Consider the following 23,872-nt stretch of genomic DNA (forward strand, 5'->3'; position numbering starts at 1 on the left):
TAGATGGATAAGCCAGTGTTATGAACAACTTCACTGTATAATTTTTATTTATAAAATAAACCAAACCCCCCCCTTGTTTTCTCCCCGTGAATCATTGAACAAAGACTGTGCCCAATAAACAGAGTATACTTTAAAATGTTAGCCTCTCAGCCACATCTTAAAGATAGTTCAAAAGCCCACTTTCCCAACATATCAAAACCTTACCTTTTTTTTTTAACGATAAAAAAAAAAAAACCTTATCTACTAAAAAAAAAAATAGGTTGGTTTCGTTAATGGAAAACAGAATTTGCACTCCAGCAGGACTGCTACGCACCCACTCATCTTAGGCACCACTCACCATATACTTGTTAGCCGTGGGCCAACAGTGATACCATGATTTATTTTTATGAACTGAAGATTTTCTCCATTTAATAATAAATGGTCTATAAAGATTGTCCAAGGTTTTATCTGTTAAGAACATATAAAAAATAAAAAGAAATATTTTTTAAATATTTTCAAATATCTAAGATATTATTCACCTTAAACCTAATCTGTTGGAAGGCATATCGATATGGGCTCCAGCTAGAAAGGCGTCAGTTTCTTGGCTCCATTTACAAGTTGGTAACTGCATAAGCAAGACATCACATTCTTCCTGCCTCTTTCGACGTTCATGTTTTGAGGGTTATTTGCTTCTCCTTTCTCTCATCATGATACCAGCCTCGTGTTTGAATATGATTATTTTGGCTTTATTTGTTCGACTTATCGACCAAAGAATTTCTTCATCTTAGAGAAGCTTGGGTCACCCATGTCTTTAATTTATTTTCAAATAGCAGGATCTTTCTCAAGTATTTATTTTGAGCTATGATTCGACTCAACTGGTACGGGCCAACAAACCTAAACAAAAATCAACAATTATTTTGGGGTTGTTGGAAAATTGAATTTTTTACATCTAGAATTGAGTAGTTTTAACTCTTTAAGTATTAAAAATGACTTCTTCTTGTACACACAAACACAACAATCATAACAAGTGATTGAGTGGTTAAAGACTTCAACGTTGTTATCTCATCAAGATTTGTTCCTTTTCTTTTAAGAAACTATTTTTACAGAATTTGTGAGCCTTTTGTACACGGCATGGTTACTGGTTAACGGGGAAAACTCTTTTTGTTCTAGCCTACGAGTCTTTTGATAATGTAATGTAGAATATTTTTTAAAAGTAATTTTTATTTATAAATAAATTAAATATTTTTTTATTTTTGATATCAACAAATCAAAATGATTAAAAATAATAATTTAATTTACTATTTTTGATTCTCATATAAGGTACGCGCATGAAATTTTTGAAGTGCATGAATCAAGTTTCCAGTAGCGGGCATGTAGTCAATGATATACGCCATTCTCCCAGAAAAAAAAAGACTAATTTATAGTGAGGATTTGAACATGAATTAACCCTAACTAACTTCTCTTTATATTTCAAAAACTCCAACTCTTACTGTCTCGTCCTTGAACCTACCATAGACCAATGCCTCGTAGTAGGTCAACGACTTGCATTTTTAAATGATGGCTTATCACCACATCAAATTTCTTGTTTTTTTAGTTATAAATAAGTCAAAAAAAATTTAAGGGGAAGACGACGTTGAAGTCCTTGATTGAGATTGTAATCTAAATACAATTCGAATAAAATTATATTTTTTATTTAAAATTATTTTTAAATAATAATAAAATATTATTTTAATATATTTAAAAGCATTGAAATGGAATTAAGGAAAATAAAAAAAAGAGAGGAGGAGGAACCGCTAATATTTGGTGGACTATTAATGGCCTACAGTTGTGGGCTTTGTTTGAACTAGAAAAGAGTTTCAAAGGAATGGACTATTTTGTTTACATGGTATTTTTAAACGACCGAAAAGGCGTTGGGCTCCGAACCAGGCCTTAAAACTTTTGTTTGATTGCCGAGTGAAGAAAAAGATCAAGGCCAGCAGGGAAGAGAGGATAATAAAGCTGAAAGAGAGCGAGAGAGAGGGGTCTAAGACATGGCAACTTCAATATCAATGATATCACCACCAACACCACCACCACCATCACCATGGATTGGATTGTCTCATGTAGAACAAGAAGCTATGGCAACCCATCAGGTTCATTCTCCCTTTTCACTGGTTCAAGAACGAGAAGCATTTTTTCAATGAATGTGGCCACCAACTCCACTACTCGCTCAGGGCTGCTTCACTGCTCCTTTTTCTCTTCCTCTTCTCTCTCTTTACCTTCTTTCTTCTCAGATAAAATCCTGGTATCATAGAGTTTTCTAATTTCTCCTCAAAATGGTTCAAGTAAGGGACTAATTCACTTGTGGTGGGTATCTCTTTTTTATGGTGACCTTTTGTACTTGGATTATTTAAGTGCATGAAATGAGCATTGACATGTGTAAGGAGTTTTTTTAGTGAGTAATGAAAAGATCATTCCTTATGTCTCTATTGGTGGAACGGATGAATTTAAGTGCATGAAATGAGCATTGACATGTGTAAGGAGTTTTTTTAGTGAGTAATGAAAAGATCATTCCTTATGTCTCTATTGGTGGAACGGATGAATTTAAGTGCATGAAATGAGCATTGACATGTGTAAGGAGTTTTTTTAGTGAGTAATGAAAAGATCATTCCTTATGTCTCTATTGGTGGAACGGATGAAAGAAGGGAAATTCTTAGGTTTTGGTTGAAGTGGTTTGCAAAGTAGTAATGCAGCAATTTATGATAGTTGCTAAAATTTATCCGATGTTACTGTTTTCTTTCACCTTAATTTCTCTCCTTTTTTTTTTGGCTTGTCTCGGTTTGTGATCTTTCTACCCCTTTTGTTAGAGCAGAGGGTGTCCAACATTCATGATTTTACTTATTAACACTCATATCACTGATGTTTGCTAAGTTTTGTATTTGTATTTGTGTATTTTTGACAATATGGTTGTATGAACGTGCGGTCTGATGCTGGTGTGGATCTGTTCAGATAAACAGCATTGAGAATAGGTCAGTGCTTCATGTAGCTCTTCGTGCTCTAAGGGATGCAGTTAAGCAAAGTGATGGCAAGAATGTTGTACCAGATGTCTGGAATGCTCTGGACAAGATCAAGGATCTCTCTGAGAGGTTCCGCAATGGTAGAATAATGAATTTGTAGAGAATATTTTTCATTCTACACGTGTCTGCAGAGATCTTACAATATCATGATGTTGGGATCAAAACTTAACATATAAACTTTCATAAATTGAATTAACTAGACATAAATATGTTGTTTCATTAAAAAAAAAAAAAACAGTAATAAAATTTAAATACGAAATCTAGCCCAAATGAATATTCTATTTAATTCCTCAAACTTATGTGCTAGATTTCATATTTAAAGGAAATGTTTTATACCTGCGAATTTAAGGTATTTGTAGTTTTCTGATTTTAAGGAACTGGTAGTTTTCTGGTTTTAAGGTGCTTGTAGTTAACAAAGCATAAAGCGTTCAGCCACTTTATTTATTTATATATTTATTTTATTAAAGAAAAGTGCCTGGAAATAAATAGAACAGGGCCTCAAAAAACAATGAAATTTATTCATTTTGCTAGCAAGAGAAGAGGCTCTTTTCAGATCACATATAAACAGCAAACAGCAACACAAGTATATACTCCAAGGAGCTGGAACTGACACGAGGAATGTTCACTAGCTGCTAGTGAAGGAGAAATTAGGATGAAGATGGATTCATCAGTTTGCTAATTAATCTATAGTTGGATAGGAGGCACGAGTGGCAATGCCACAAAGACCTCCCTCGATATCAATATCCCTCGCCATTCTACGTATCCATTCTCCCCCCATGTAGTTCCCCGTGAATTCTTGACCAACCAATTCTTGGTACCGTCATTGCTTGTCCCATATCCAACCACAGTGACAGCAAGTGCTCATTTGGTTCATCAAAATCCAGTGAAGACCCCACCTGACTAGAACTGAAAAGGATATGCTTTAGCTGAAATGGAAACAGATACTGGTTGGTGGGCTCTGCCTTCAATAGCGCTTCCTTACTGTAGGCACGAACATTTTCATAATCTATAATCCTGACTGATGCATTCATGGTGTGGAAAATGCCTAGCAGAAATCCTTGGTAGTGGACTAGGTAATCGGCTTCAGTAGCTAGACCTTGGGTTTTCTATGATGAATTCAAATGCTTTTCCCACCCGCCCACCCCAACAACCGCAGTTGTCACTTGTGTCACAATCAAGTAGCTCTTTCCCGGCAAGAGAGCTCAATTTTCCCGTAGAAATCGTTGTAATTCCTTCCATAGCTGCCACAGCAGAAAATGCAAAACAAGATCCTACAATTTTTGCATAATTCTTACAACAGGGCTCAGTTCATTTCCCTTATAAATAAATAAAGGACAGTATATTTGTTAACGTGTCTTCCCACATCTGCCTTGTTTCTTGATGGGCAAATGGATAAATATTAAGGATAAGATTAATTATATAAAGTTATTTAAGTAATTAATAAAAAATTTATTATTTTAGAAGAGTAAAAAATATATTTAATATATTTATAAATAGTATTGATTGTACATCTTGCACAAAATAAAATAAGATTTAAAAAAAATTAAATTTTATTCAAATAATCAGTAATTTCTTTTAAAAAAAAAAAAAATTAAAAGCACGTTTGCTAACCAATCTTGGTATTGAACTTCCCTCATAAATTAAGCGCGCTTCCAATAACCTAGCCTCCATTAAATTGCATAATTCTAATTACGACATGGACTTTGGACTATGCAATAGAGGGTATATAGTCCTCTTTTATTATAAATTGCGATCGTTAGGATTAGGATCTTGATTCAAGAAAGAAAGTTACAGGTACACAACTATATATTACATTAAACTTGTGTAGAACAAACACATTATTTTAATAATAATAAATAAATAAATAAAAGCAATTTCATGGGAAGGGAATTGATAATAGGAATGCACGTTTGTCTGAACGTTTTCTTGAACTTGTTTTCATCATTTATTTAGGGTACAAATGTGCAGGCAAGCGTGGTTTCGCAACAGCAAGCAGTGGTTTAGCGAGAGCCATGCTATCTTTTGCGGTGGAAAGGTCAATGCTGGACTCATTTGATGGCAAACTCCAACTAAAACCATGAAGAAGCCTAGCGAATAGCATGTTCGTCATCGAACTCCCAAGGGTCACAGCCATGCACCCACGCTTTCCTGTGCTGAATGAAATGAATCTTAATCCATTCTCAGCCAACACAACATTCCCTGTTCCTGTGAGATGACGCTCTGGTTTGAATTCTAGTGGCTCGTCCCAAACTTTAGGGTTTCGACCGAGCCCTAATCTGCTAAGAATAACATAACTACCTTTTGGGATGAAGTGGTTGGCAACTACTGTATCAGCCATGGATACGTGAGGAACGTTAAATGGTGCAACAGGATGCAGCCGAAAGGCTTCTCTAGCGCAGGCCTTGACGTAATTGAGTTGTGCAAAATCTGATTCTTGGACCAATCGTTGCTTCCCAACCACTCTATCCAATTCTTCAACAGCTGTTTCGAGTATCTTAGGGTTGTTTAACATCTCTGCAAATGCCCATTCACAAGCATTTGATGGATTGTCCACTGCTGCTAAGATTATGTCCTGAGAATAATAATATGTATAATTTAAAATCATTATTAAATATAGATCTAGTAATATATAATTATTTGAGATTAATAAGAAAAATTATTTTGAATTTATCAAATAACTATCTCAACAACTCAAATTAATTAAATTTTAATTTAGATAAAAAAAATATAGTAGTCAAGATAGCTTAGATGAAAACTGAAAATGATTTTATAGTATTAATTAGATAAATAGTTAAATAACCCAAACATATCTTGAATTTTCGTTTAAAATAAATTTAATCCTTGAGCATTAGTTTTTTTATTTGATTATCTTGAATTATTTTTTAAAAAAAACAGGTCATTTCATTAGTTTTGACTACATATAAAAGTTTAGAAACAAGTAAAAACACATGATTTAAAAACAAATTAACAAAGAACATAGACCTGGATGAAAGGGATTTTTTTATTAAAAAATAACTATGGTGCTCAAACAAGAAAAAAAATAAAATAGAAACTAAGTTAGCTATAAGTTTTTTTTTTTGAAAAAAATTGATATATTAAAAGAGCTAACTAGAAAGTAGCCGAAAACAAAATATATAAGTTAGTTATAAGTAATTTAGTATTACATAAGTGTAAAACTTACTTCCACTTGAGCTTTTATCTCATCCTTAGACAATAAAGGATTGCCATTGTCATCCTTTAAGGTTATTAAAACATCAAGCAAGTCCTCAATGTCTTTCTTCTTGCCATCCTTCCATTGTTGAATCCTGTTGTCAATTATAGGATCATGATACTTTTTTATGATCCTATCTTTCTCCTTCATCACCTTCTCATGACCGTTTAGGTCAAGCCATGTCAAGAATGACAGAAAATCTGAGACACAAAATGAAAATAAATGACTGAGGATAGTGAAGAGTGCATCCACATGCTGCTCTTCTTCAAAACCAGGTCCACCATTCTCCATTCCCACTCCAAAATATCTTTTGTTAAACATCAGCTTCCTAATAACATTTGCACAATAATGTTGTGATATGAATCGCAAATTCACTATGCCATCTTGATCAGATTCCTGACATTGTTTATAAACAAGACGAACGAGGTTATCGCCTTCTTCAACTCTTTTTTTGTGAAGCCATTGATGTCTTGTAGGAGAAAGCACTTGTTTTGCCATGACTGTCTTCATTTTCTTCCACTGATCTCCAAATGGTGATACAACTGTTGCTAGGTACCCATTTGATGCGAGATAAGAGGATATGGTTTTGGGTCTAGATGAAAATACATCATCTTGTTCTTTCAAGAATTCACAAGCAATATTAGGACAAGTGACAGGAATCACATGGATGTTTCCTAGACGGATACAAGCTATTTCAGTGTTCATTTCTTTCATGAGATTGTGTATCCATTGGTACACTGGCTTGTTTCGGAGCATTGTCGGGAGGCATCCAACAATAGGCCATGATCTTGGACCAGGAGGCAGTGAGTATTGCTTGACATTCTTGTGGGATTGGATAAAGGAAAATAAAGTGATTGCTAAGACGAGAAAAAGAACTGGGAAGCTCAATAAGATTGTGAATGAACTAGTGGATGGAAAATAGTCCATGATGAAACAAGTGTACTTGTTTTCTTCACAGCATGGTGCTGTTATTGTGGTTTTATAAATATATAAAATTTTGGAAAATCTCCATTAGAGACCCTATATATATGTGTGTGTGTCATGATCCATATCTTATATAACTAGCGTAATAGATTTAAATTTTTGTGAGAGAAAACAACTTGGATTCTGCTTATTTCCAATATGCCTTTCAATTGTAAGAAAAAAATCAATTCTTTATTTATTTAATATAGTTTTATTAGGAAAAATATTTACCTTAACAGTGGAAAGAATTAAATTGTTATTACTGTGCATATCTTTCCCTCTCTACCTTGATATGTTTCTGGATTTGTTTTATGTTTCCTTATTAGCGTGTTAAAGGTAATGCTTGTATTTTATGTCAATCATGCAGGATGTATTTGATTGTTATATAGAATAAAAAAGATATAAACTTACTTTATTGATAAAGCATAGACATAGAAATAAATCTATCTTAGATAAAGACATAAAAATATAATTATCTCTAAAATATTTTGGAGTAAATTTTTATCCCTTTAAAATAAGAAGTGCAGAAGAACATGTCCTTTATATCATAACTATCTTTGTTTTTTCTATTATAAGATATTAACCAAACGTTACTATTATACATAAATAAGGTCATACATACAAATAGATAGACGAACAAATAGACACAAATACATGTATAAATACACATATATGTATGGATGTATGTATAAAAGGTGTGGTTCATGAACTATTGAGACCGTAAAATAAAAAAAAAATTTAATCTCATCGTTTCTCTTTTTGTTAACTAAGATCTAGACAAAATAATTTAGTTCAATTAGCTTTTTTTAATAAGGTGTCGGTGTAAAAGAAAATGAAATTAAGTTGATGATAAATTATGCTAAATATAATTTGGTTTAATTGATTTAAAATGTTAAAATGTAGGGATGAAATTTTATAATAAGGCAATAATGTAGGCTTTTTATTTTTTAATAATGTGTGTTAGGCATCTTTTTAAGCATTTTTGTTGATTAGTACTTAAAAATATATTTTTATCAAGGTTTTATATCAGTTTTTTGTATTTGAAATATCAATAATTCTTTAACTAAATTATGTTTTATAATAACAAGTTTGATACTATATGATACCTTTAATGTATGATAAATGTTCATCTTAAATGCAGGCCTATCACATAAATTAAAAGATTAATTGATGAGTTCAACTACTAAAATTAAAAAAACAAAGAGATGGTAAAGTTTAAAAAAGAGATGTTGGTTCAGTCCAAACTAGAATACTGTTCAGTCATTGGATCATATCTGAAACTGTAGATCTTGGATTTTAATTTGGTTTATATGACTAGAAAGCTAAGACATAGACCTAGAGTTTTCATAGAAATACAAGACTTAATTCTATTATTTGAAAGTTCAAATCTTAGTAACAACGGAGAAGTTGGAATCTGTTCTGTAGCTTAGATATTGTTCAATGTTCAGCCTATATCTCTAGTTCTAGAAGTCCAAATGACTTTAATTTTTTTATTGGAAAGCTGAGACAATTTTCTAGAACTGTCATGATCAAGTCTATTTAAATTCTGATGTTAGTAATGATGTTTTATTTAGACAAGAAGATAAGGATTGTTACTAAGTCAAGAAGTGACCATACACTCAACAATTAGTCAACAAATCAATAGTTCTCAATTTTGGCCTATAAAAATAGGCATTTGTCATGCATTTAGACATCTTGATTTTATAATGTTCTTGCTTTAATATATATATTGTAATACTTAAGTTTTGCTTTTATTAATATCTTATTTATGCTTTTCATTTCATGTCCTTTACTCAGTTAACTTATATCTTATTTATGTTTTTATCTTGTTTATTTATGTTTCCTTTTATATATATATATATTTAGCTAAGTTTATTATGTCAAGGTGAAAAGGTTACATTAATGATGTAATAATAAGTATCGTATAAACTCAATATGGACTGTAATATTTGATAGTAACATGTTTTGTATTTGTTATCTTGTTCACTTTTAATAATTTGCTTGTTAAATGGTTAATCTAATTTTTTATTGTATAACACTTGGTACAACAAATACTTGGCACTTCATAACTCAACCATATGGTATAATATAACCTATACTTGTACTATGAAACGAACTTGATTTGTTGTTAACATAAGTTATAACCATGAATACTTGATAATATTTATAAGTATTAGCATTATTTAAATAAAATAACTAATATAATTATGTTAATAATTTATAATTTGATTAGTATCTCCTTTGTATGTGGTTTCCACTTGAGTAATAAAAAAAAATTATACTATATTTGTTTGAAGTATCATTAGTGAATCCTCTAACCTTGACAATCATTTTATCCTTGTTTAATCCTTACATTAATCTTACATCTCAAAGCCTCATTTAATTCATCACCATCTACGTCATTATTATTATTATTATTATTATTATTATTTATAATTTATACAGTTAACCTCATTGTAATTCGATCTCAATCTTGTTGGGTTATTTATTACTTTGATACTTTTGCATTTGAAAGAAGACATCAATCTTTTAGTCATATCATTTATCTTCAGGATTATTTTTTTTGGTCCTTTTGGTTTAAGACTTTTATGTTTTGATCTAAAGCTTTATTATGTTTCCATTTTAATCCTTCAGTTTGATAGATGAGTGTGAGTGACTGAAAAATGATGAAGAAGAAAGAAAGTATGAAGAAGAAAGAAAGTAGATAGTTGGCTAGATTCCATAAATTAAAACAAAATCAAATTGAGTATTAATGTGTTCCTTTTTGTCGCACGTCACCCACGCAGCGTCACTTGGTGATTTTTTCATTTTGTTTACATGATTTGGGATCTTGGAAGTTGCCACTTAGTATTTGATTGAGAGTTACTAGGAAACTTGGATTTACTGGCCATGGTTAGAGATTCAAGGGTAAAGGACTGGTTGTGGCTAGAGAAGATATTAACATCCCTAGCGCACTATACATGAGGTAAGTTGTTTTGTGATTTAATGTGATTTGAAAATTTAAAATATTAATTAAATTCCAAGACTTTAATAAATCAGTTATTAAATCCCATAATATATGTAGAAACATGTTCTTATATTTTCACGGGAAATACAACATGATTTTATTTATTCTTCAGATATTTTATCATATTCAAATTAAATAATTAATTCTTTTTTACTTTTTTTAATTTTTCAATAACATAAATAAAAATACAAACATACCCACGACCCTTTTTATTATGTTTTTCATCATACACACACATTTACATATTACAAAATAACAAGAATTCAAAACAAATCAAATAAAAATAATATGAAAACATACATCCACGTCTGAAAATTACAAAAGAAAGCCTCGGGAATAGTGCTGGAAGCTCTGAGGCACATGAATAGCACTGTGAAGCCTTTGGGTCGCCTGACAATGGCGGCGCGTCTTCTCCACGCACCACCAACACTGGCGGCATGTGGGTTCACGCAGCGCGGTCAAAAAATCCAAACAAGCATGGGGTTTGTAATGACCTTCTCCTCTCTTCCCTTCTTTGTCGGCGGTGAGAATGACATCACCTGCAAAGCCAAGCAAGCACCATAAACAGTCGATTTTATTTTGTTTTTCTTTTCCCCTTTTAGATCTATTTTCTACTGTCTTCCTGCCCTTTTGTTTACTGTTCTTTCTTTCTTCTTCAAGTGGCAAATCTAATGTGGAGAAACCAATGTTGAAAGGAGTGGCGGCTTTGCTATGATGGGGAAGGAGACGCGCAGGCTTGTTTGGAGAATTCAACATCGACTCAATAATAAAAATTAGTGATTGTAAAATTAATGCGTTAAAAGTTGAATACGTTTCAAATACCTTTAAAATTTTAAATTTTTCTAAGATGATGTTGAAAATAGTAAAAATGATGCAAATATATCAAAATGTATTTTTTTGAGGTTTTCTTTGTTTTTTTTTGCTATTTTTTATTTTTTAAAAATTTATCAAAAACATGGATCAAAAATTAAATAGCAACACTTTTGATGAAAGTAGTATCATCAAGGTATTTTTTATGTTTTATATTATTAAAAAAATAGATGAAGGTTGAGAAAGATTTTTTTTCTCGATTAATCTTCTGTTTTTTAACCTATTTAGGGTGTTTTTTTTTTAATTGAAAAAGTAGCTTATTAAGGTTTCAAAAGTATTTATTAGATGTTTTTAAATAAAAATAAATTAAATTTTATTTTTTTAGATATAATAAAACCGAGCTTGATTTTTCAGCCTCCTCTTCTGTGGCTCTTATTTGAACAAGAAAATTATGTGTTATTTTTTCAATAAGAAAAATAAAGAGAGAATTATATGAATCTCTTATAGTTCGGTGTTTTTTCGCTTTCTCTCAAAAATCTAAAAAATTACACTTTAAATCCTTCGTCAACCTCAACTTTCAAACTATGTAAAATAACTTTTTTACCCTTATATATAATATATTACAAACCGAAACGAAACGATATACACTCACTCTTTATGCCTCATCTCGCTCTCTCTCTCTCTCTCTCCATGATATTCTCTCTAGATAGAACAAATGTATTTCTTCTAAGCTTGGTCGGCATAGTTTGATCTCCCAATTTTGTGAATCCATGTTCACGGTTAAGTTGTGGGGTTATTAACCTTCAAGAAATCATCTGTTCAATCTCATCCAAATAATTTGGATTAGAAACGAAGAAGAGGGAGCTGTTGAAGAGAAAATTTAGATTAGAAACGAAGAAGAAGGAGTTGTTGAAGAGAAAAAAATTCTAACCCTAAAATTATTAGAGGGTTGTAATTCATGAGGGAAATCAGGAATTGAATTAGCACAGATATAGTTCGCATTGGAAAGAGGGATTCCCGACTTTTGTTGCTATGCTTGACACTCGCAGACTCTCGTTTCCTCTTTTTCAATTGACTTGGTGAATTGCTCCCCATGTTTGATCTTTTTTACAGCCTAAGGCTATACTGCAATCATCACAAGGGCTAGCCTCCATGTGAGAATAAGCCCTAGTGTATAAGCAAAAAGAGACCTGAAGAATGTTTGAACCAGCAATGACAAATTATAGCACTAGTGTTCTCGTCATCATCAAAGCACCATATTTCAAAACTCATAAGTTCTGCTAGCAGTTCCTTACGTGCTCTCCTTGTCAACTTTTATTCCATAACTGCAAAAATGTAGTGTTGGAGGAGACTGGTGATGAAATCTAAGAGTAGCAATGCCTAAGAAAACAAGAGACAATGTGTTGTTTGAATTGGTCAGCTATATATATTCAATGGTGTATACCAGAAAGTACAGTGGAGTACGGATATTGTGAAAGAAAAATTTCGCATCGAGGTTATGGAATATTATAGAATATCTAGCTAGTTAGGATCAATTACTATATTGAGATTAAATTTTTGAATTCATTTTCTACCGTCTTGATTCATAGTTGAAGATTTTTGAATTTAATTTCGTGTATGCAAGTTTGGATCTTTTTAGAGTTCAAAGTAAATTTTAGAATAGATTCACACATAGAATTGTTTTGATTGGAATGTTTTTGGTTGTTTTCCAGTTTGACATCTTTTTAAAGACCCTGGAATTCTAATAATATTTCTTTTATTACTATGTATATATATAAGTGTTGGATTTACTGAGAAAGTAGTTTGATACGAGTGATTCCACGCAGTAAGCAATAATAGGGTGAACAGATCCAGAACTTATTGCTGCTAAGCATCCAATAATCAATGCACTTCCCCAATATTCTGGTGCATTTATTTTCAGCAGACGCCATTGAGAAGGAGCTGGATAATTCAGTCTGGTCCTCCTATACAGTGGGATATAGTTTGACATTGCTTTGGGTTTGACTTTTTTGTGCTAGACGCGCAGGCTCAATCTCTTTGGCCAGATGCATAGCCTCTTTCTTTGGGATTTTTTTTTTTTATATAGATTTTGTTCCCTTCAATCACTTAAGAATATTGAAACATTATTTTGGATTTTTCTTGTGAGATCATGATACTTTTATATTTAAAAAACAGTATTTTCAGTTAAAAAGCATGCTATTGTCTTATTGTACTTAAAAAGTATAATAAAAAAATACATTAATAAGGAAATAAATAAAATCTAGATAGAAAAAATGCATTGCTTCTTGATAATTCTATTGATTGTTTTCATGTAAACATTTATATTTATAATTATTTAATTAAATAAAAAATAAATTCTAAAAAATAAGATTAAACTCATCTAGAATCATATCTTAGATCATGCATTAAGTAGGATAATTTGTTTTAACCTATATCATCTAAAAGATCTTCAATTCAATTTTAGTGTAAAAAAATTATTATATCATCTTTTTAATTTTTATTTAGAAAGAAAAACAATTCAGATTTTAACTGAATTAAATAAATCATGATTGCGCCTGAAAGGTTAGTTAATCCATAATATATCACATGGGTTTCTTTCATTTAGACTACTGAACACAAGTTCTTGTAATGATTAGACTTTTATTACGCTGCAACTTGATAATGTATTGAACGTTTAGCTGATCATAATTCCCTTCATAATTGGTTCCATTTCTTAGACAATGATGAACTTCCTCATGCCTAGAAAGTTCACCTGATTTTCTCTCGACCTCTATAAAATCATCAGGGATGTACTAGCCGCATTAATTCAAAGCATCTGAAACGAGTTTACATCCTTTATTTGCATGAATGAGGCAACAAAATCACTTGAATCGCCGAATTAATCATGTTCTAATTAATTTATCTAGACAATCACCCAGTCGGAATCGCAGGGATCGTGATCTGGTCTGGTAATAACAGTTGATGCAAAACTTTCTTTCTGTTGACTGGGGTTTGGATCAAAAGCTGGTCCCTGATTGAAAGCCTGACTCGCTGCCTCCCTTCTTTTGAAAGAAACATTATCCAAGGTTTCCTGCAGGAAAACAAGAGAAAAGAGAAACATTGGTTATCAAAAGTTTCAACTTTTGACAGTGCAATAGCTCATTTTAAACTCTAGTGTTAGTACATTAATGCCCAAAAGTTCAAATGTCAAAAGATTGCATATTTAAAATTTCATGAGTTTGCTCCATATATGACCAAAACTAACCCCGTTTACAAACTTGAGAGGAAGTCATACCTTGGAAGACCCTAGTTGTCCTGCTTCATATGAAACAGAAGAAAGCTCATTGCAATCTGTAACAAAGCAACTCCCATCAAGTTTCACTGAAGAAGATGATCCCGGATTGGTAGCATCTTCAGTGGAGTTGTCTATCTGTCCTGTAAGAAGATAAGAAAGGTAAATATCATCGTAATTGCTCCGTTCTTTGATTGCAAGGTCAGCTAAATCAAGACAAACAACAAATAGTTTGTGAAATGCAAAAGATAATAAGAACTTTCATTTCTAACTTTCATCCACAATATTCTCTATCTTTTCAGATGGGAATCTCTCTCTCTATCTCTCCCCCACTAGATAAAAGAGAAACTGCAGGATAGAGTTGGGCTAGAAAGTTCACAGGTTATAAAGTAAAGCCTTGAATGCTAAATGAGCTAGTGAAGTTTCCCCATAGCAAAACTAGTTCTTATTTAAAGTCAAAACCTTGACCACAGCAGTTTCAAGACGAGACAATGGGATCTGGTTTGGAAAAATCATTGTATGGCTCAAACTCGAGAAAAGAAGGCTCTGTCCCAGATGTGGTTAGGGGGCTACATGAGTTTCTAGGCCTACCAACGCAGATATCAATGGAGGAAAAGGAAAATTGAGGGAGTAGTTTAGAGATAGCAGAAGGAAATACTTACTGATTGATTCAGCTGAGGCCTCCCTAGAAGTAAATCCCAACTCTGGAACCTTGCTTTCATACGAGTCAACCAAATTAACAGATTTTGAAGATAGCCCATCTATTGGAATTACCTCTGTTAAAGAGTTACTTTCGAGTAGATCATAAGATGTTGAGGATAATACTGAAATGCTTAGATCTTTCTCTTCTGGGGTATCCAATGTCTCAAGCTGAACTTGCTTCTCCTCGGAACGATTTTCCTTAAGACTTGACACTGATTTTTCATATATCTCAGCAACAACCATTTCCTCCAAAGACAGATCATTCTTTGTGGGCTTGATAGGTTCAACAGAACATGAGTAGAGCAAACGACTCACGTTGCAAGGTTCCATATCAAAATGGTTTTGGACAATGCCTTCCTTTGACATTTTATCTGACTCGGTGTTTTTCACTAGACAAGAGACGCTAGCTACGCCATCCACAGTATCCTCAGACGGCTGAGGCTGCACATCTCGCACAATATCTGAGCAAAATTGCTTGACATTGGCACCTACTGTCTGCAAGTGGTCGGCATATTTCAACCCTTCCTGTCCAAGAATGTATTCAATTTCATGACATATGTTTTGGCAGAACTGACTGCAGCTAAAGCAGGAATCGGGCAGCAAGCAAGCAACATTAAGGATTTAAGAGAGAGATCAGGACAATCACATCAGAAAATCAATTGTAACAAATTAAAATGAAAACCGGTACAAATTAATACTTTTGTTCTAAATTTTATAATTAACGAACAGTTTGGAGTTGCAGTATTAACCAAAAATTTGTTATGCTCGAGGAAATTACGGAATCCTATCTTACTGTACCAGGATCTAGAGTTTTCAAGGAAATCTGTAATGAATGATGTAAGGTTTAAAGAAGCCATTCATCAGAGAAAAGAAAGAGTCATCTGCCCAAAGGTGAGGCTTTTCCATTAGAAAAATGCAGGAAGGGTTTCCTCACAATAACGTCAACTGCATTATGCAGGCATGGGTGCTTCGGGCATGTTGCAGCCTCTTAGCGGTGGGTAGATTGCATTAACCATTTACGCATACTAAAACTGTATCTTTTCTTTTGATGAACTAGAAATATTTATGCTTTAGAAACATGATTTGATCGGAAATACAATCAGTAAATATTCAGTCAAACACAAAAAGAAAAATATCTGTAGAACGCAAATAATAAAAACAATCATGGGTACATTTCAAGGAGATTGATTGTGTAAATGGCAAGAATACCTGCTCCAGAATATCATCCAACTCCAAACACATAGCTTCGAATTTCTTGTACATATTCCGCATCCAGGCCATACCTTTACTTTTTGATAACCTTATCAACAAAAACAACTTGGCATTAATTTGTACATATGGCACCTCTAACTCAGACTGTTACAAACATCTGTAGTCAGATAACTGGGAAGTCTACAATTTATAAAAAAGAAAATACTACAATATCAGGGCTAAAAAGCATCAAATCAGAAACAAAAATAGTTGAGAATGGAATGTATATTTTTTTCAGCTTTTTTTTCTCAGTTTCTTAGGTAACTATCAGCGAGAGAGTCAAAAGAAAAGGAAAGGAACAAAAATAATTAAAGCCCGTGAGCCAAAATTAACGAGAATCCATAAGCTGGGCAACTTTGGGAAGATCAGTGATAGCTCACGAATAAAAGCAGTCCAGGGACAGAGATAACAAGCACGAAGAAAGATTATAACAACTCCCTCCTCCTCCCAAAAGAAAAAATCGTGTAGCAAATATAAATTCAACCCATAAAAAAGTAAGAGACAGAAAAAGTTCAGATGATCAGCTTGCAAAATTAATGGCTGCAGATTCACACTAATCTAACTCCGACAAGCCACTCAAACCAGTACACACACACACTAAACATGAAGTTGGGTCACTTACAAGTTGATTGCCCAAAGAAAAAGAAAAGGTCTTGAATACCTTCCAAAAAAAAAAAGTTTATTTACTGTACTAAACAAAGAGAAAACAAAAGTATATTTGTTTTGTAATTAAAATAGAATAGAAAGAAAAACAAAAATAGACAAAAATAGAGTGTTGTTATTGATGATGACAAAAAGGAAAAAGAGTATTAAACACGCACTTATTAAAGGAGCTTCTTAGAGTGAAAGCCGCCTGCTCCCTCTCCTCCTCCCAAAAAGGAAAAAGAGTCTATAAAACACGCACTTATTAAAGTAGCTTTTTAGAGTGAAAGCCGCCTACTCCCTCTCCTCCTCCCTCCTACAGTACAGACTACAGACTATAGACTACAGAGAACGAGAGCGAGAGAGGAGGCTATTTATTTTATTTAATTTATGGAGTTCTGTTTTGTTGATAACAAGTACCTTTATTTATTAATTAAGAGGGGGGAGTAAAAGAAAAGAAAAGGGGTTGATCTGTCGAGAAAAACCAGGTATAACCCATTAAAAAAAAATGCTAACACTAACAATATTTTATTTGAAAGAATTTTGAAGTAATAGTTATTTTTAAAAATATTTTTAATTTAAAAATATATAAAATAATTTTTTTATTTAAAAAAAAATATTTTTAATATCAATATATTAAAATGATTTAAAAATTATAAAAAATTAAATTTTAAAAAATACCCGCATTTCCAAATATACAATAATTTGTTTTTGTTTTTTTTTACTATAGTTTCATTTTTTATTGTTTGTGCTATTTTTCAATGTGAATTTTGTATAACGGAAGCTGATTTTAAAAGATAAACATAAAATATTCCTAAAATTACTTAGATTTAAAGATATCCTTAAATCTTGATTTCAAAATTCAAATTTTACTTGCAACTTGTACAGTTGGTGTGGATAGTGATATAAAAAGTAGAGACCGTTGTTGTTGATCACATGAACATGTAGAATGGGTTAGATGCAAGCAAAGGACTCCAAAGATCCAAAATGAGAGAATTTGTCAAAAATTACATCCCGAAATTTGAAAAATAATTTATGATACTCGTAAAATAATTAGTAAAATCATATTAGTTATTATCTATTTCATTAACTAACATAACATTTAATCATTTATGTCAGCAAATCCAAGAACCGTCATTAACTAATATAACATGTAGTCATTTATGTCAGCAAATCCAAGAAGAGTAAAGGCAAGATGGGCGGTTCCAGCACCTGAAATTCCAGTAAGAGCACAAAGACATGGTACTATGTTGCTGCTTTGTACTTCTGCTTTCAGTATCCCTTCATGCCATAATCATATCAGTAGCTCTCTTGTAATTCAGAACTTGTCCTTTTCAATTGATGAAACTTTCTAAGAGAACATGAAAGCAACTCTATGTAGGGATTTCACAAGGGTTTATACATTACCTTATGGCGTGGATTTGAGAAAAGCCACATGGGCTCTGAAGTTGCAGAGATGGTGGAAAGAGAGGTTTCTTTTTCTGTGGATTTTGTGACATGGGACCTTGACATGGCGTATTAACGAGACCAGGGAGTACACTCTTACACTATAAAATCTGTCAAAAATCAATGCTTGCTCAATAAACACATCAAATTCAACACAAGGAAAGAGTATTGATGGTTACTTGGGCTTCAATATAAGTAAAAACAAAGTGTTATTGCTTAATTTATAAGAGATTTAGAGAGAGAGAGAGAGAGAGAGAGAGGGCATTGACCTGTTTGTAGATTAAGAGCCATAATATTAAGGGAAAAAAGTTATTAACCTCGTGATTTATCATTACTCTGCATGAAAAAGAGTTGAGGAAAGAAAAGAGAGGTAATAATTTAATTTTTAGAGCTGTGATGACATGGTACACCAGTTAATAAAATCATGGAATAACTAAAATGACATCAAGAGTTGCCATTAAAATTTTCTTGTGAACCCATTTTGGATTAGTTAGATTTGATCCCAAGTTGCACCGTAAGTTATCTACATTTTTTTTAATTCGATGTATTTATTGAGAAGCTTTTGAAATTTATTTATTTTTTCTGGGAGTACAGAACGTATAATCCACTAAATCTGGATTAACTTGTGAATGCAATTGGTACCGCTAATAAAGAGGTTTACATTGATCTTGATACATGATATGTTTGACAAAATATAATTATAATTATAATTACATTAAAAAATAAGTTAATTAATAATTTCATTTTTTTCTACAATATAACTATCAAATAACCCTTAAAAAAAATCCTTTTGATTTAAGTAAGATTGTCAATTCTGTTTTAGCAAGTATTTTATTTTTTAATTGAAATAAAATGTTTTAATTTTAGAGTGTTCCGGCGTGTTATTTTAGGGTTATAGTCTATATATGTAATTCAACAAATATATAATTCAAAATTCAAGATAAATTAATTATAATAATTTTTAATTTTAAAATATTTATATATAGTCAAAATTAAATAGATTTTTAACTTAAAGTAATTCAACTTAAATAAAATATCAAAATATTATAAAAATATAATATTTTAACACAAATATTTTAAATATAAAACTAGGTCAATGTTATCAAAACTAATTAGATCTAAAATATCCTTTATTTTACTTAAATTCCTATAAAGTATAAATATGAAAAAACAACATGAATATAAACCATATATATTAGTGATAAATCTAATTTTTTAAAAATTAATATCAATATTAATGACAATAGTAATAATAATTTTTAATATTATTATTAATATCATTGTTATTTGAAATAGTAATGAAAAATATTTTTATACTTGGGTGGTTTAATTAATTAAATTAAACTGGGTTTAGTTTGATTCAATAGCTTTTCAAGACCGGAACAAAACATGTGAAATGAAACTTGAATATTCTGGATGAAATTTAGCCAAAAAATCTGGAATGGACCAAGATTTAAAATAAGATGAAAATTATTCTATTTTGTGAATTGATATGAAATATTTTGATCATTTTCGAACGAAATGAAATGGAATCGACATCCTTAGGTTTAAGGACTTTTAAGGTTTTTTCTATTTTTTTTGTGCATGTTGGTTGCTTAAATGTCCCTAAAAAATAAATTTTCTATGAATGCAATGTCATTTTAGGTTTTTTCTATGGTTTTTTTGTAATTTTCGTATAGAGATAGCATATTTTTAAAAATTGTTGGCTTATGTTATGCATTGTATAAAGATAGCGGTGATCTAATATATATATTTTAAAAATTGTTGGCTTATGTTATGCATGTGCCAGGAAGTAAGAGTCGTACGTACCCTTTAGGTGGCACGTGTTGTGCCCACACAACATCAAATGTTGTTGTTCGAGGGGTCATTCGATGTATCTCACCATCTTCATCATAGTGGTGAGGGCGTGTTCTCCAGTTGCACGAGGAGGAGCTCTAGCAATGAGCTTTTCCCTTCCTCCCTTTTTTTCCTCTCTTCATTTAAAAAATCATGCTGACCATTGCAAAAAAATAAGAAAGTATAGTTATTTATTTATTAACTTAAATTAGATTCTTATTATTGATTGCAATATATTTGATCTTGAATCATTTATTGAGTTGATTTTTTTTAAATTTCATCCCTTAATATTTTATTTTTATATTAGGTTTGATACTTATTCTTTTAATTGCAATGCATTTGGTCTTGAATCATTTATTAAGTTAATTGTTTTCTCAATTACATTTCTTTATACTTTATTTTTATATTAGATTTGGTTATCGTTCTTTTAATTATAATATTTTTTTGTCTTAAATCATTTATTGAATTAATTTGTCTTTGGATTTTAGCTCTTAACATTTTATTTTTATATTAAATATGATTTTTATTCTTTTGATTGTTATTCTTACTTGTTCTTATCCTTTTCTTAATTGAAATTATTTTTTAATTCCATCTCTTATAATTTGGTTTATTTTCTTTTTGTGAATTTGGTTCTCTTTCTATCCAAATCTACATTTTTTTAAATTATTTTTTTAAATTTAATTTTTCAAGTTTATCTCTAATTATTTAACTGATTTATAATTTTATATTTTTTTATTTATCTTTTACGTTGTGATTCAGCCTCATGAACTATGTTAGAGATTTTGAAGCTTGGATTGGGTTCCTTTCAATCATTTTTAATTATTTTAAATTTTATCTATCATCATTGATCATTGAGTTTGTTAAAAAATTATTTTTTTTGATATTTTTTTATATATGTTTTGAATTATTTTATGAATTTCATTTTTTTTTATTTTGCCATTCAATTCAATATTTTTTATATTTAAGGTTTGGCATAATATTACACAGGTTTTAATGATCTCACTTAGTTTAGCTATTTGTTTTATTTTTTAATATTTTTTTATTAAATTTTTTATTTTTATAATTTTACAATTTGATTCGTGAGGTATAAAGATCATTTTTTAAATTTTTTTTATTATGTTCAGGAGTTGATTTTTCATCACTCTTTAAAATACAATGATAGCATTTTAACTTCTTCTTCTTCTTTTTTCGCTGCATTCTGACGAATCCATCTCCTCACCTCCTTCCCTGTATTCCAACAGCTCCATCTCCTCACAAAATCCAAGAACCAAAACAGAAAACAAATAAAGTGCATGACTGAACAGTAAAAAGACAAGTTTTGATAAGGAGGGATTAAAAAAGAAAAATGGTGAAACTTTTGAGACCAAAATTAAAAAAAAAAAGCCTTCCTAACAGTAAAAAGAACAGTAAAAAGAAAAGGAAAACTTTTCTTTATTTCAATGTCAAATTTGGTTTTTGGTTTTTTAAATTTTTCTAAGCAATAAAATTAAATTTCATCTTGTAAAATTGAACTTCAACTTAATATCAAAATGATTTTTTAATATCATGGAACCCTATTATAAATTAATAGAAACAAATTATTAGGCCTAGAATCTAATCAACACAATATATAAAGATAAAATAAAAAGAAATCTATAAATGAATAAAAAATGCTTCAAGAAAAAAAAAATCACAATCACATTGGATTTTCTCTTGGGCTATAGTGTTTTCACTAGTTTTTTTTTCCCTTAATTTTAATAAAATTTCCCATGACTGTACATAGAATAACCTAAAGCCCTCTAAGCTTATGCAAGGGTCCTACACAATATTACTATTATACAAGTGGACTGCCTTGCACATATCTATAGAAACATTAAAACCATGAAGACGATGAATATAGAGCTTCAGATAACTGATACGATCACCCTAGAGTTACAGATTAGTCTAACATCATTTTCCATCATGCATGCACGGATACCACCAAATTCAATGATCAATGACTTAGATTTATGGATTTGTTTTTGTTTTACTTCTACAATCTCATATATAAACTATATTATATATAAATATAACAAATAATAATACAATATAAACATGATATTAATTTATGAGAAGTTATGCTCAAATTTAATTGATCTCAATTGATCTCTTATTATTGTATTGCTCAAGAGTGAAGATAGGAGGATTTTAACAAACGGGTTACCAAGCTACACTGCACCCCTTTTAATCGATCTACAATGCTACTGTTGAGAATCACCATCGTATTTTTCACTTGCTTATTTCATTTTATCTTTTTCATTGAGATACGTAACTTATTTTATCATTTATTTATTTTATTTTTTGTCCCGCGATTACTTTGAAGTTTTAGCAATTACAGTGTCCATGACTAATCACATAAAATCCCTTCGAGAATACTGCACAACCACAACTCCATGAATATACAAACATTATAATTATACGAAATTCTAAAACATGTGGATCTTCGTTATAGCATAAAAAAACATTATTAATTCTCTGGTATGTTTCACCAAGGACTTATTGTGTTAATTTTTTTTTTTTTATTTTTTGAAGTCAAATTAAAAAACCCGATTACTTCAAAAAAAATTTAGACAAGATTGAAAGGATGATTATGATGAAAAAGACAAAGAAAATAAATGGTACTTTCAATTTTAAGTTAAGAAATTTATTTTGATCCTCTTATTTTTTAAATTATAAACTTTTTGTTTTCATTTTATAAAAAATCAATTTTAATCCAAAAATTTAATTTCATATATTTTTTATTCATTGACTTGAGAGAAGCAAAAGAAAGTGGTTAGATTTTAAAATCAGTTTTGATGTGAGGATTTCATTCAATGACGTGAGTTTGTCCTTTGTATCTTTGTTTTTTGTTTTGCTTAAGATAACAAATCTAAACATAAAAAATATTTTGGTTTTAGGTTGATTTTAAATTTTTACAAGAATTTTTTTATATTTTTAAGATCATATATAAATTTATTAAGATATTTAAAATATTTTAGATTAAAAATAAATTAAAAATTGATTTTTACATAAAAATTCGAAGCACCACTATGGCTGGAATCAAGGGAAAAGCAAGCCACATTTCACCAACCTTTTTATTTTTCTAAAACATTTTGGGGGTATATGACATGTTATTTGTCGCATTACCATATTAAAAAAATAAAAGCCTACGTGTGAAAGCCTACAACCTACTCACGTGCCCTTTCAAAATGGATTAAGGACCAAGCGCACGGGATTTGCTTACTATGCCTGGTAGTGTTTAGGCTCTTTTTTTTTTTTTTTAATTGATGTCTTTTTTAAATATGTATTTTTTCAAACAATTTTTTAATTTATATTTAAATTATACTCCATTCTTATGATTGTTTAAATTGTTTATTTAATATATTTTAATAGCATTTATTTTTTTAAATTTTTTTATATGTATTTAATGTTTCGAAAATATTGGTCTACTTTAATTCATAAATTTATTTATGTTTTACATAAATAACTTTTAGTTTTAAAATTAAAAAATATTTATTCTAAAAAAAAAGTGATTTTAACCCAAAAAAGAAACTGAAACAAATAGTATAGTCACCATAACCCCTCTCATATTTCACCTTGAACTGTGTTAATTGTAAACATTATAATTATAAGAAATTCTAAAACATGTGGATCTTCGTCATAGCATAAAAAAACATTATTAATTCTCTCGTATGTTTCAC

The 23,872-nt window shown here is 30.6% G+C and overlaps 2 protein-coding genes across 6 annotated transcripts; both read right to left on the bottom strand.

The window, feature by feature from the left end:
- Window positions 1–4,980: 4,980 nt before the first annotated feature.
- On the bottom strand, window positions 4,981–7,173 carry LOC105111729 (cytochrome P450 79B1-like). Its single transcript, XM_011007172.1, has 2 exons — window positions 6,217–7,173; window positions 4,981–5,607 (listed from the first exon to the last, which is right to left on the bottom strand). Exons 1-2 carry the CDS (start codon window positions 7,171–7,173, stop codon window positions 4,981–4,983), a joined length of 1,584 nt encoding a protein of 527 aa, XP_011005474.1.
- A 6,622-nt stretch (window positions 7,174–13,795) lies between these two features.
- On the bottom strand, window positions 13,796–17,274 carry LOC105111730 (uncharacterized). 5 transcript variants are annotated; one of them, XM_011007174.1, is made up of 6 exons: window positions 17,155–17,274; window positions 16,873–16,911; window positions 16,209–16,299; window positions 14,960–15,524; window positions 14,301–14,440; window positions 13,796–14,096 (listed from the first exon to the last, which is right to left on the bottom strand). In XM_011007174.1, exons 3-6 carry the CDS (start codon window positions 16,278–16,280, stop codon window positions 13,929–13,931), a joined length of 945 nt encoding a protein of 314 aa, XP_011005476.1. In that variant the 5' UTR covers window positions 16,281–16,299; window positions 16,873–16,911; window positions 17,155–17,274; the 3' UTR covers window positions 13,796–13,928. The 5 variants fall into 5 exon arrangements, with proteins under 5 accessions (XP_011005476.1, XP_011005477.1, XP_011005478.1 ...); XM_011007175.1 differs by lacking the exon at window positions 16,873–16,911; XM_011007176.1 differs by lacking the exons at window positions 16,873–16,911; window positions 17,155–17,274 and adding an exon at window positions 17,072–17,123.
- Window positions 17,275–23,872: the final 6,598 nt, after the last annotated feature.

Source organism: Populus euphratica, unplaced genomic scaffold, assembly GCF_000495115.2.
Source record: "Populus euphratica unplaced genomic scaffold, PopEup_1.0 scaffold420.1, whole genome shotgun sequence".
NCBI classification, from domain to species: Eukaryota; Viridiplantae; Streptophyta; class Magnoliopsida; order Malpighiales; family Salicaceae; genus Populus; species Populus euphratica.